Source organism: Squalius cephalus, assembly GCF_949319135.1.
Source record: "Squalius cephalus genome assembly, chromosome: 5".
Classification (NCBI taxonomy): domain Eukaryota; kingdom Metazoa; phylum Chordata; class Actinopteri; order Cypriniformes; family Leuciscidae; genus Squalius; species Squalius cephalus.
The window spans coordinates 31528653-31542768 of NC_137126.1; the positions used below are offsets into that span (position 1 = coordinate 31528653).

The window sequence follows — 14116 nt, forward strand, 5'->3', positions numbered from 1 at the left end:
ATTTAGATCACGAGAAAAGAACTTATGTCAAGATCATGAGAAATATATATATATACTAGGCTATATATAAACTCGTAATTGGGAGGAAAAAAACTGTCTGAACTGTGAGATATAAACTTATCAAGTCCAAATTGGGATATATACTTTTTTTCCTTACAATTGAGTCAGATTGTAAATCAATTTAAGTAAACTGTACTATTGAAGCGCAGTGGGACAAAAACAATTGTGAGCTTATAATTTTTTTAATTAAAATCATTTTCCACTTTTACACATAGGCTTTAAACGCAATCAGTGCACTGTGCACGCAAATGCTCTTCATTATGAATATCAATAAAAACAGAAAATAGGCCTATTCAACACCCTTTCATACTGCTTTAATATTGTTTTTATTTATTTATTTTTTTATATTTATGATTTATAGAGTCAAAAAACAAGCATGTAGTTATACCTCAGCCTATATTAGACTGTGTAGCTATGTAACTTGCAAATTATTTTTTGTATAAACCAGACCAGGAAAGCTGAATTATCTTATCAATGGAATGCAAACCATCCAAATAAAGCAATAAAATATAAACATAAATAAAATATTATACATAAATAAAAAGTGTGCCCCTTAAATATATTAGATCTAAGAAACATAGCTAAAAAAATTACATAAATGACTGTTTAGTTTAATAAATTTAATACATTTACCATAATTGGTATCACATGATATTGCAAATTATTTAATATAATAATGTTTAATACTAATAGCTAGTAAAATTGATAGTGGTTTAATAACCTTGTATTGTTTTTTGCTTTTTTATTTTTTTGCATTCCATTGTTAAATACATTATATACATAATTTATTTAACTTTTTAGCTCTTGAAATAGTTGAAAAATCATGCGTATTTATTAATATTTTTTTATAAAAAGCATTTTACATCATACATAAGGATCTTCACACATAGACCAATGTCGATGAAGCAACACATAACTAGAATACAAATTTATGGTCTTTAAATTTACAGCAAGCCTAAAAAAGACTCAACGTGTTACCTCTGCTTCGTGTGTCATATGTGCCAAACATGTTCTATAATTTTTTTTTTTTAAGGCCTCAGTGTACAATCTCTAAATACAATATGTACGTATTGCTTCATAAATTGTTTTACTTGAAGATAAAAACGTGTACACTTGTACACAACAGCTGTTGGTACATATTCTGCTAGAGGTTAGAGAAATAATTTTCTTTAAAAAATTCTAAAAACAAATTAGCAACATATCCTAAAGGGGTAGTTATTTATTTACACCTTTACTGTTTTCATTTTCGCAAACCCCAAATGGTTTATCAGATCAATTCCTTAACTTAGACTGACTCAAATAGCCATATTTGGTGTTAGCCATATTTAACTTTTGCATTGCTGGCACAGCAAATGCAGTATAAAAACAAGTGGCAGGAGGGGAGACTTTGCATTCAGAAGACCAGCCAAGTTTGCGTTTGAGGTAAGATGGTCATTCATTTCTTTGCAGGGAGTATGCAGTGATTAGATTAGGTTAGAGAACCATGGCATATCTTTCTGTATAATATTACTGTAGACATTTTGCATATAACTATTCAGACAAAGAAATTAAGTGGAATTTAGATTTCCAAGTTGAACGTAATTGAAGTGAAAATATTTCAGACATATGTTGCTAATAGTTTATAATAAATCTTTAATCACAGCTTTCATTTTCAATATCTTCATATTACAGGGTGCAGGGAATTCATCAGTACTTGTGGAAGATTGACAAGGTAATTGATGTTAGTGTCTGTAAATACAAGACCAGCTCAAAAAATCTGTTCAGAAATCAAGGATAAAAAGGATATTGTTTTTGGATTCACTGTAGGTAACCGTAATTATAGGGATTATAGGGAAAACAAGACACATTAATGTTATAAGAGTAATTTTTTCTCTCTTCTTTAAATTCCAGAAGTAAACTGCCACCATGAGTACGGACGCAGAGATGGCCATTTATGGCAAAGCTGCCATTTACCTCCGTAAGCCTGAGAAAGAGAGAATCGAGGCTCAGAGCAAACCATTTGATGCCAAGACTGCCTGCTATGTGGCTGATGTCAAAGAGTTGTACCTCAAGGGAACAATCAAGAGCAAAGAAGGTGGCAAAGCCACAGTTATTTTGCTTGACACTAAGGAGGTAAATTTTAATAGATGCTCATATTGCACAATGTCCTACACACACACACACACACACACACACACACACACACACACACACACACATATATATATATTTGTCTATCTATTATTTAATTGATCAAATTCATAGGAGAGAACAGTAAAGGAGGATGACGTCTACCCAATGAACCCTCCCAAGTATGACAAGATTGAGGACATGGCCATGATGACCCATCTCAATGAAGCCTCTGTGCTGTATAACCTCAAAGAGCGTTATGCTGCATGGATGATCTACGTAAGTTCTGAAACAACATAAAAAAGCATTTAAGCTAATTTTGTCTGTGTTGTTGCAATCTGACCACGTCTCTGCTCATTTCAGACCTACTCTGGACTCTTCTGCGCAACTGTGAACCCCTACAAGTGGCTCCCAGTGTATGATGCAGAAGTGGTGTCTGCCTACAGAGGCAAAAAGCGTATGGAGGCCCCACCCCACATCTTCTCTGTCTCTGACAACGCATATCAGTTCATGCTGACTGGTAAGATCTGATTTAGGAGATCTGAATTAATGTTTTTTATAAAACAATTGCTAAAACATTATTTACTTTGAATTAACAGACAGAGAGAACCAGTCTGTCCTGATTACGTATGTATCAAGCATTCATTTAGAGTTGTTGAAAACAGTTAAATTTCCCTCTTGTGGAACTTCCACATGTCTTATCATCTTATGTCTTCTGATCTCTCATAAACCAGTGGAGAATCTGGTGCTGGAAAGACTGTGAACACCAAACGTGTCATCCAGTACTTTGCCACAGTTGCAGTGGCAGGTGGTGAAAAGAAGAAAGATACTCCTGGCAAAATGCAGGTATGAGATATAAAACTACATACATATTGTTTTGAATGATGGTGATTTACACTCATCTCACATGATATGTGAATTTGTGAAATGCCTATAAATAGTAGTCATTACATAGAAAATAAATGAAAAAAAAACAAAAAACTGAAACCCCTTCAAACATCACAGGGCTCTCTTGAGGACCAGATCATTGCTGCCAACCCCCTGCTTGAGGCTTATGGTAATGCCAAGACTGTGAGAAATGACAACTCTTCTCGTTTTGTAAGTTAACCACTTTTTATTTACATATAGTTCAATTAGTGAGTTGTGTTGGATTTTTCTATAAAGATATTTTGTTTTATTATTATCATCATTATTAATAATAATATTTTGTTATTTTGTTTTAAACAGGGTAAATTCATCAGAATTCACTTCGGCACCACTGGAAAACTGGCTAGTGCTGACATTGAGACATGTAGGTGGACATGATTTCATTGATCCATCCTGAACACTTGTCTTGATTCTGTCACTCTTCAGATGATTGTGACTCAAGTACATTCTCTCAACAGATCTGCTGGAGAAGTCTAGAGTGTCATTCCAGCTTCCAGATGAGAGAGGCTACCACATCTTCTACCAGATGATGACCAACCATAAGCCTGAGCTGATTGGTAGGTGCACAAATTTCATTAAATGTTTCAGATAATATTGTAAGATGCTCTTTCATAAATGCTGTGTATTTTACAGACATGACGCTCATCACCACCAACCCCTATGACTTCCCAATGTGCAGTCAGGGTCAGATCACAGTGGCCAGCATTGATGATAAAGAGGAGCTGGATGCTACTGATGTGAGTCATTGCTATTTGAATATTGACATACTGTATGCTTATATATGGCAGAAAAGATCCTAGAGTGCATTCTTCTCTGTAATTTTCAGACTGCTATTGACATTCTGGGCTTTACTAATGAGGAGAAAATGGGCATCTACAAGTTCACTGGAGCTGTGCTGCATCATGGCAACATGAAGTTCAAGCAGAAGCAGCGTGAGGAGCAGGCTGAGCCTGATGGCACAGAGGGTGAGACTACATTGTACTAATGTGTGTCATAACATGCATTGCTTTGAATGGAGAGATCCTTATTTCTATTTTCACAAAGAAAGAGGTGGTTTTAGTTTTCAAGGCAACTTTTTTAATTGCAGACGCTGACAAAATCGCCTACCTTCTGGGTTTGAACTCTGCTGATATGCTGAAGGCTTTGTGCTACCCCAGAGTCAAGGTCGGAAATGAGTTTGTGACCAAAGGCCAGACCGTACCACAGGTAGAGTAACATTTCCAGCATGCCATGTGTTTAACCTCAAATTCTGGCTAATTATTGCAGAAGCAGAATAAAATATCCACTCTATTCTACTTACAGGTGTACAACTCTGTTAGTGCCTTGGCCAAATCTATCTATGAGAGGATGTTCTTGTGGATGGTCATTCGTATCAACCAGATGTTGGACACAAAACAACAAAGAAACTTCTTCATTGGTGTGCTGGATATTGCTGGCTTTGAGATCTTTGATGTAAGAATGATTCTTTTATCTATTTTTTGAATGGCACATTGAGTGATATTCAGAAGTCAGTAAATGGTTCTGTTTCTTCCTCCAGTATAACAGCATGGAGCAGCTGTGTATCAACTTCACCAATGAGAAACTGCAACAGTTTTTCAACCACCACATGTTTGTGCTGGAGCAAGAGGAGTACAAGAAGGAGGGCATTATTTGGGAGTTCATTGACTTCGGCATGGACTTGGCTGCTTGCATTGAGCTCATTGAGAAGGTTTTTACTGGTGTATCAACTTATTAATTTCCAATTTTTATGCTTGAAATCTTAAAATTGTAATAGGCAAGGCAAGTTTATTTTTTTTATTTATTTTTCTGCCTTGCCTTGCCTAATAATTAAACAACATTCTTTTACAAACAGCCCATGGGTATCTTCTCCATCCTTGAAGAGGAGTGCATGTTCCCCAAGGCTACAGACACTTCCTTCAAGAACAAGCTGTATGATCAGCATCTTGGCAAGAACAATGCTTTCCAGAAACCAAAGCCTGCCAAAGGCAAGGCTGAAGCCCACTTCTCCCTGGTTCACTACGCTGGAACTGTGGACTACAACATTTCTGGCTGGCTGGACAAGAACAAGGATCCACTAAATGATTCTGTTGTGCAGTTGTACCAGAAGTCTTCTGTCAAACTGCTGGTTACTCTCTACCCACCTGTTGTTGAGGGTATGTATTATGTATTATGTACATCATTTTAATCAAACTTTGATTCAGGTTTGAACTCTTTTCTTGTTATTACTTTATATGTGTTATTTTGTCTTTTTATCTGAATAGAGACTGGTGGCGGCAAGAAGGGAGGCAAGAAGAAGGGTGGCTCCATGCAGACTGTGTCTTCTCAGTTCAGAGTATGTCTTTGTTAGAGACTAAATGTCTAAATGACTAAATGAATAATGATGCAATTGAAAGCAGTGATTGTACATGAGTTTCTTGACTATAGGTCAGAAAAATAATACATCAACAACTGAGAGAATGTGAGTAAGAATGCTAAATCTTTTCATGATTAAACAGGAGAACTTGGGCAAGCTCATGACAAACTTGAGGAGCACCCACCCTCACTTTGTGCGTTGTCTGATTCCCAATGAGTCCAAGACTCCAGGTAAAGTAATAAAGGGCTTACAGATATTCTCATATTAAGACAATATTTAATGATTAATGTATGTAATAATAATAATAACATTAATTTACCAAGTTTATTATGTAAACTGTTTGTTATAGGTCTCATGGAGAACTTCCTGGTTATCCACCAGCTGAGGTGTAACGGTGTATTAGAGGGTATCAGAATCTGCAGAAAGGGTTTTCCCAGCAGAATCCTCTATGGTGACTTCAAACAGAGGTAAATGGGCCCATATGAAAATATAAATTCCTGTAGGAAGCTCTATATTAGAAGATATAAATAATTTTAATAAATGCTTCCCATCTTCCATAGATACAAGGTGCTGAATGCCAGTGTTATCCCAGAGGGACAATTTATGGATAACAAGAAGGCCAGTGAGAAACTCCTGGGATCCATCGACGTGAATCATGACGAGTACAGATTTGGAACCACAAAGGTTCATATTCAGCTTTACAACTTTCAAAAATTCAGTGATCATGATCATTTAGCTTATACAGGTAAATCAATATATTTTGATTTACTGTTTTACATGAATTCAGGTGTTCTTCAAAGCTGGTCTTCTGGGTGTTCTTGAGGAGATGCGTGATGAGAAACTGGCTACTCTGGTCACAATGACTCAGGCTCTCTGCCGTGGCTACGTGATGAGGAGGGAATTTGTGAAGATGATGGAAAGGAGGTGAGTATTCAGAGATGGGAAGTAATGAAGTACAAATACTTTGTTATTGTACTCAAGTAGATTTTTCAGATATTTTTACTTTACTATTTATTTTGTTCCGACTTTTTACTTTTACTCCTTACATTTTCAACACGAATATCGTTAGCCTACTTATCGGCACTCCTTACATTTTACAAAATTGGCTCGTTACTTTAGTTTCAAATAATTTAAGAGTTACCGTTATTATTTTTCACGTCATCAACCCTTCGCAGGGAGTTTGATTGACAGGCGATCTGACCAATCATAATCCACCATTTTGTCCGACAAAGCAGTTAGGAGAGATAGTAGATTAACATTGGAGGATTTAAACTTGAAAAACGAATTGTACCGACGTCTTTCCGTCTTTTCCTTTTGGTTAAAACAACATTCTTTCTTATGTTCATTCATGTTTATTTGATGCTATAAATTAACTAGAAGGAAGAGATGATCGTTTCACGAGCAGCTTTAACTGATCGATCTGTCAGACACATTAAAGAGACACAAAATGGTATAAATTTCTTTAAAAAATGACTAAATTTGAAAGGTGAGACTTTGTTTCATATAAAAAATAACCTGGTCTGTCCTGTCTGTTAGTGTGTTGTCAGTGTCCTCTCTGCTCTACGATGTATTTTTTACTGCGTGAGAACCTATTTCTTACAGTCTATGGTGAGAATATGATGTGTCGTGTGAGAACGGCGTCGCTTGTCAGACATAGCAACGGTAACTAAAGGGGGCGGGTCTTTGCGAACGGTCAATTGTGGGAATATACGTTGCACTTGACGCAACACTACAATAAGGCAACTGACAGATTCGGCGTCATTCATTCGCGGGAAATCATTACATACATGTAGATTCCTTTAAATGTTAAGAGGAAGATTTAAAAAGAGAAACTGGATCTGTGAATTCTCACAGAATCACAATTGAATGAATATCTTGCTACTCAGTCAGAATCTTATTAACCTGGAGTCCCTGTCACAATAATCATATAGACTATGTGATGTTTTAGGCCTATTGGCAGATATCCATTTAAAATGTAGGCAATGGCATATAAAGAACCTTTTTTTCCAAATCCACTTAAGTTTCTCAGCTTGCACTCTAGTAACATTTGTGTGGTGCAGGTAGCTTTGCATAAAAAATGGTTGTCATTCGCAAGGCTACTTTTACTTTTATACTGTAAGTAAATTTCCATGCCTGTACTTTGTTACTTTTACTTGAGTAAAGAAGTTAAATCAGTACTTCTACTTTTACCAGAGTATTTTTTAACACAAGTTTCTGTAGGCTACTTCTACTTGAGTAAGGGAAGTGAGTACTTTTGCCATCTTATTGCATGAATAAAGGTGGTATCAACAATAACTGTACAAACGGTTAATAATGACACTTATGTCATTTAATGATGAATTATTCACAGGGAATCCATTTACACCATCCAATACAACATCCGCTCATTCATGAATGTCAAACACTGGCCATGGATGAAGGTTTATTACAAGATTAAGCCTCTGCTGAAGAGTGCCGAGACTGAGAAGGAGCTGGCAACCATGAAAGAGGACTTTGCAAAATGTAAAGTAGATCTTGCCAAGGCTGAAGCCAAAAAGAAGGAGCTTGAAGAGAAGATGGTAGCGCTGCTGCAAGAGAAAAATGATCTGCAGCTGCAAGTAGCATCTGTGAGTATTCTTGAATTGATTTAATTGAATTTAGGCTCCATTAAATTGAGCAATGTTGTTTCCAATGATATAGCAACCTGTGTTTAACAGGAATCTGAGAATCTCTCAGATGCTGAGGAGAGGTGTGAGGGTCTGATCAAAAGCAAAATCCAGCTTGAAGCTAAACTCAAAGAGACAACTGAGAGACTGGAAGATGAGGAAGAAATCAATGCTGAACTGACAGCCAAGAAGAGGAAACTGGAGGATGAGTGCTCTGAGCTGAAGAAAGACATTGATGACCTGGAGCTCACCTTGGCTAAAGTGGAGAAGGAGAAACATGCCACTGAGAATAAGGTTGGAGATTGAGTTGGTTTAAGATTAGACTTAATCTCTGTCTTATATGTTGATGTAGAATATAAATTGTAAAATATAAGCTTATTTAAAACAAAACAAAAATCATACAGGTTAAGAACTTGACTGAGGAAATGGCAGCTCAGGATGAGAGCATTGCCAAGCTTACGAAGGAGAAGAAAGCCCTCCAAGAGGCACATCAGCAGACACTGGATGATCTTCAGGCCGAGGAGGACAAAGTCAACACCCTGACCAAATCCAAAACAAAGCTTGAGCAGCAAGTTGATGATGTGAGTTTCTAATTAAACATGTCATTAATTCATTAAATCAACAGTCTTTTTTACTTTGATCAAAAATAATATATATATCATTTAACATTGTCCTGTAGCTTGAGGGTTCCCTTGAACAAGAGAAGAAGCTCCGCATGGACCTGGAAAGAGCCAAGAGAAAGCTTGAAGGAGACCTGAAATTAGCCCAAGAGTCCATCATGGACCTGGAGAATGACAAGCAGCAATCTGAGGAGAAAATAAAAAAGTAATTAAAGCATGAAATCTTTTAAAACCGTTATTTGATGTGTTATTGTTTTTTACAAACTACTTATTGTTGAACACCCCTAGGAAAGATTTTGAAACAAGCCAGCTGCTTAGCAAGATAGAAGATGAACAATCTTTGGGTGCTCAACTCCAAAAGAAGATCAAGGAGCTTCAGGTATTTAAAAAAAAAATTTTTTTTTAAATGCTGTTAAAGGTAAAGGTAAAATAAAGACTAATAATATATCATGAATTACTTTCCACCATAGGCCCGCATTGAGGAACTTGAGGAAGAGATCGAGGCTGAGCGTGCTGCTCGTGCCAAGGTTGAGAAGCAGAGAGCTGATCTCTCCAGGGAACTTGAGGAGATCAGTGAGAGGCTTGAGGAGGCTGGAGGAGCCACTTCTGCTCAGATCGAGATGAATAAGAAGCGTGAAGCTGAATTCCAGAAGCTGCGTCGTGATCTTGAAGAGTCCACCCTTCAGCATGAAGCTACTGCTGCTGCCCTCCGCAAGAAGCAGGCAGACAGTGTGGCCGAGCTGGGAGAGCAAATCGACAACCTGCAGCGTGTCAAGCAGAAGCTTGAGAAAGAGAAGAGCGAATTCAAAATGGAGATTGATGATCTTTCCAGCAACATGGAAGCTGTTGCCAAAGCAAAGGTTTGAAAATGGAAAATGGTTTCTAAACAAATTAGGAAATATAACAAATGTGGTTAAGATTCCGAATAATCAAATCAATTGTGTTTACAGGCTAATCTTGAGAAGATGTGCCGCACACTTGAGGACCAACTTAGTGAAATTAAGTCCAAGAATGACGAGAACCTTCGCCAGATAAATGACCTCAGTGCTCAAAGAGCAAGACTTCAAACTGAAAATGGTAAGTAATGGCACAATATCTCAAAAATATCAAACAAAATAATACAGCATTTTTTTTTTCTCCACTAACAAATGCAGATAAACAATTAGTGTAAGTAAATCATCCTCCATGTAACATATTCACATGATCCTTTGACCTCATTCTCAATGCTCATTTATTATGTTTTTATAAAATAAATGAAGTGAAGTGACATGAAGGCCAAGAATGGTAACTTGTACTCAGAATTTGTCCTCTGCATTTAAACCATCCAAGTTAGTGCTCCCACATTAGGAGCGATGAGTAGTGAACACATCAGCAACACACATACCTGGAGCAGTGAGCAGCCATTCACTGCGGCGCCCAGGGAGCAATTGACTAGAGGCCTTAGTTGGGTGCCTTGCTCAAGGGCACCTCAGTCGTTTCTTGCTGGTATTGAGAATCAAACCCGTGACATTTGGGTTAAAAGTCCTAATCTCTGACTATTAGGTCACAACTGCATCATATGATGATGTAATCAATTTCCCCAGCCTAATTGTGTAGCAAATGCTTTTCTCATATTAATAAATGGTTTATTTTGAATTGAATTGACATAGTGAAAATTTTAACAGGTGAGTTTGGGCGTCAGCTGGAGGAGAAGGAGGCTCTGGTTTCTCAGCTCACCAGAGGCAAACAAGCTTTCACTCAGCAAATCGAGGAGCTTAAGAGGCATATTGAAGAGGAGGTTAAGGTAATACAGCATAATCAAAGCATGCACATACTTGTCAATTACTTTACTGTAGAGAAAAGCTAATATTATGTGACTTTGTCTCCTAGGCTAAGAACGCACTGGCCCATGCTGTGCAATCAGCCCGCCATGACTGCGACCTGCTCCGTGAGCAGTTTGAGGAAGAGCAGGAGGCAAAGGCTGAGCTGCAGCGGGGAATGTCAAAGGCCAACAGTGAGGTTGCTCAGTGGAGAACCAAATATGAAACTGATGCCATCCAGCGCACTGAGGAGCTTGAAGAGTCCAAGTATGTATATTATTGTATCAATTTTTCAATTTTCACAGCTATTTTATAGATTAGAATTCAAAATAATATGACTTACTTAACAGGAAGAAGCTGGCTCAGCGTCTGCAAGAGGCAGAGGAACAAATTGAGGCCGTGAACTCCAAATGTGCATCTCTGGAGAAGACCAAACAGAGACTCCAGGGTGAGGTGGAGGACCTCATGATCGATGTGGAGAGAGCCAACGGTTTGGCTGCTAACCTTGACAAGAAACAGAGGAACTTTGACAAGGTAAAAAAATCATATCTTTCTGTGATATGATATTATCTTCTAAAAGTATGCTTCAGCATGCTACAAGTTAAATGAACCTGATCCTGAAATATCTTCACCAAAGGTCCTGGCAGAATGGAAGCAGAAATATGAGGAAGGTCAGGCAGAGCTGGAAGGTGCCCAGAAAGAGGCTCGTTCACTCAGTACTGAACTGTTCAAGATGAAGAACTCCTATGAGGAGAGCCTGGATCAGTTGGAGACCCTCAAGAGAGAGAACAAGAATCTGCAGCGTAAGAACAAAACCGACTGAGAAATGAAGAATGAAAAGACTTCAATATTCTAATTCAAAATGCGCTTTAAAAAGTAAACACATGTGATTATGATTACAGATAATATTTTTTATTTTTATAGAGGAGATTTCAGATTTGACAGAGCAGATAGGTGAGACTGGTAAGAGCATCCATGAGCTGGAAAAGGCCAAGAAGACAGTGGAGACTGAGAAGGCAGAGATTCAGACCGCCCTGGAGGAGGCTGAAGTGAGTATCTGAAGATCAATATGGAATTATTGTTAGAACCATCACACTGTGTTGTTAATGAATAATTTTATTTTGATGTTTAAATGTTGTTTTATTTGTCATAGGGTACACTGGAGCATGAGGAGTCCAAGATTCTTCGTGTCCAGCTTGAGCTAAACCAGATCAAGGGAGAGATTGACAGGAAGCTTGCAGAGAAGGATGAGGAGATGGACCAGATCAAGAGGAACAGCCAGAGAGTAATTGAATCCATGCAGGGCACCCTGGACTCTGAAGTCAGGAGCAGGAATGATGCCCTGAGAATCAAGAAGAAGATGGAGGGAGACCTTAATGAGATGGAGATTCAGCTGAGCCACGCCAATCGCCAGGCTGCTGAAGCCCAGAAACAGCTCAGGAACGTTCAGGGACAACTCAAGGTATTTGACTTCTGTTCGACTTTGTGATGTATTAATATGTTTGTATAATCCAACTTGTTAATAAAAAGCCAACAGAAAATACATCAAAAGCTTATTCTAAAGCTATCGTTATTTTCAGGATGCCCAACTGCACCTTGATGATGCCCAGAGAGGACAGGAAGACATGAAGGAGCAGGTGGCCATGGTGGAGCGCAGAAACACTCTGATGCAGTCTGAGATTGAGGAGCTGAGAGCTGCTCTGGAGCAGACAGAGAGAGGCCGCAAAGTGGCTGAACAAGAGCTGGTGGATATCAGTGAGCGTGTTGGGCTGCTGCACTCTCAGGTAAGGGCATATTTAGTTTTACAATGAAATTAAGGAAATTGAGAGCACCATTTAAATTGTCCAAACTGTTGCTTTCCATTTTGTAGAACACAAGTCTTCTGAACACCAAGAAGAAGCTTGAGGCTGACCTTGTTCAGATCCAGAGTGAAGTTGATGACACTGTACAGGAAGCCAGAAATGCAGAGGATAAAGCCAAGAAGGCCATCACTGATGTGAGCAACAGTAGCTGCCAAATGTTTCAAAAGACACTTGTGTACTTGAAAAAAATGTGGATCTAATAACTTTCTGTATTAATGCAAAAGGCTGCAATGATGGCAGAAGAGCTGAAGAAGGAGCAGGACACCAGTTCTCACCTTGAGAGAATGAAGAAGAATCTGGAGGTCACAGTGAAGGACCTGCAGCACCGTCTGGATGAGGCTGAGAATCTGGCCATGAAGGGAGGAAAGAAACAACTCCAGAAACTGGAGTCAAGAGTAAGATTGCCTTTATTCTGATGTTCGCCTGTATTCTGATGTTCACAGTGTTGATGTGGACAGTGTGAAGTCTCTAAACATCTTTAAACATTTTTTGGAGTGAAATGAGTTTAATAATATCTCCCACTAACCATAGGTCCGTGAGCTTGAGGCTGAAGTTGAGGCAGAGCAGAGACGTGGAGCTGATGCGGTTAAAGGTGTCCGCAAATATGAGAGGAGAGTCAAGGAGCTCACCTACCAGGTAAAAAAAAATGTGTTATAAAATTCAGGTCACTATAATCTGATTATGTTCTAGTCTGATCCATTTTCATTATCTGCAGACTGAGGAGGATAAGAAGAACCTCAACAGACTGCAGGATCTGGTTGACAAGCTTCAGCTGAAGGTCAAGGCTTACAAGAGACAGGCTGAAGAAGCTGTGAGTATCTCATTTGAGAACTGTAAACACCCTGTAAATATATTAAGGTACTGATATAATTGTATGTGACTTTGCAGGATGAACAAGCAAACACGCACCTGTCCAAGTTGAGGAAGGTGCAGCATGAGCTTGAGGAGGCTGAGGAGCGTGCTGACATTGCCGAGTCTCAGGTCAACAAGCTCAGAGCCAAGAGCCGTGATACTGGAAAGGTAATTTTTCTCAAATGATTTTTCAAATATACTTACATTTTAAAGCTTTTATTTGACCATAAATTGTTCCATTTTATATTCGTACAGATATTTTTAATTGTTTACCCTTTTTTTCAGAGCAAAGAGGCAGCAGAGTGAAAACCTTCACATTCACTGTCACAAGCTCCCATTTTTCTCTGCAATTGGTGCAATTGCTCAATAAAATATTATATTCATCAACCTCTCTTTTATTTCCATTGCTTTTTTTCATTCTCTTCTCCATACATCCTGATGTATTTTTTTCATGTGTATTACATTTATTTTCATATACAGAAATCTCCTCAAATAAGACCTACCGTATTTTCCGCACTATAAGGCGCACTTAAAAGCCTTTAATTTTTTCAAAAAACGACAGTGCGCCTTATAATCCGGAGCGCCTTATATATGGATAAAACAACCGCTGACTTAAACCTTGTTTATACTTTCGCCTGGCAACGGAGGCATTTATACTTGACGCAACTATTTTGTTTTAGACTGAACACCAGACCATACAACTGATTTAGACGCGCAAACTGGGTGCCGGTGTGATGAGATATACTACTAATATCCGTCTGCTCGGGCAGATAATGCTCAAAGTCATGCATCTTCGCATCCGGAGATGCATGACTTTGAGCCGAATCTGCCCGAGCAGACGGATATTAGTTTTTTTATTACCTTCGCGCTCATGCGGACGCGTCGAGTA

General features: G+C 38.4%; 1 protein-coding gene across 1 annotated transcript; it reads left to right on the plus strand.

Annotated features, from left to right (window-relative positions):
- The first annotated feature begins 1454 nt into the window (after window positions 1-1454).
- LOC307158432 (myosin heavy chain, fast skeletal muscle-like) lies at window positions 1455-13624 on the plus strand. The gene is made up of 41 exons (XM_079870995.1): window positions 1455-1482; window positions 1732-1771; window positions 1954-2172; window positions 2305-2448; window positions 2533-2689; window positions 2769-2796; window positions 2904-3015; window positions 3175-3267; window positions 3397-3460; window positions 3555-3653; window positions 3730-3833; window positions 3923-4061; window positions 4184-4302; window positions 4399-4548; window positions 4634-4804; window positions 4949-5249; window positions 5358-5428; window positions 5592-5679; window positions 5799-5916; window positions 6010-6133; window positions 6237-6373; window positions 7800-8055; window positions 8146-8388; window positions 8499-8675; window positions 8774-8919; window positions 9003-9093; window positions 9185-9574; window positions 9665-9791; window positions 10379-10497; window positions 10584-10780; window positions 10864-11047; window positions 11151-11316; window positions 11438-11562; window positions 11667-11975; window positions 12094-12297; window positions 12384-12509; window positions 12600-12770; window positions 12907-13011; window positions 13091-13186; window positions 13264-13395; window positions 13513-13624. Exons 3-41 carry the CDS (start codon window positions 1966-1968, stop codon window positions 13531-13533), a joined length of 5811 nt encoding a protein of 1936 aa, XP_079727121.1. The 5' UTR covers window positions 1455-1482; window positions 1732-1771; window positions 1954-1965; the 3' UTR covers window positions 13534-13624.
- The last annotated feature ends 492 nt before the right edge of the window (window positions 13625-14116 follow it).

What these genes read in the sequence shown, in the direction of transcription:
- LOC307158432 (XM_079870995.1), top strand. Translation starts at nt 1,966, where the DNA reads ATGAGTACGGACGCAGAGATGGCCATTTATGGCAAAGCTGCCATTTAC. An exon ending in ATGCTGCATGGATGATCTAC is followed by an intron (nt 2,449 to 2,532) that starts GTAAGTTCTGAA and finishes TGCTCATTTCAG; the next exon opens with ACCTACTCTGGACTCTTCTG. An exon ending in TGAGCCTGATGGCACAGAGG is followed by an intron (nt 4,062 to 4,183) that starts GTGAGACTACAT and finishes TTTTAATTGCAG; the next exon opens with ACGCTGACAAAATCGCCTAC.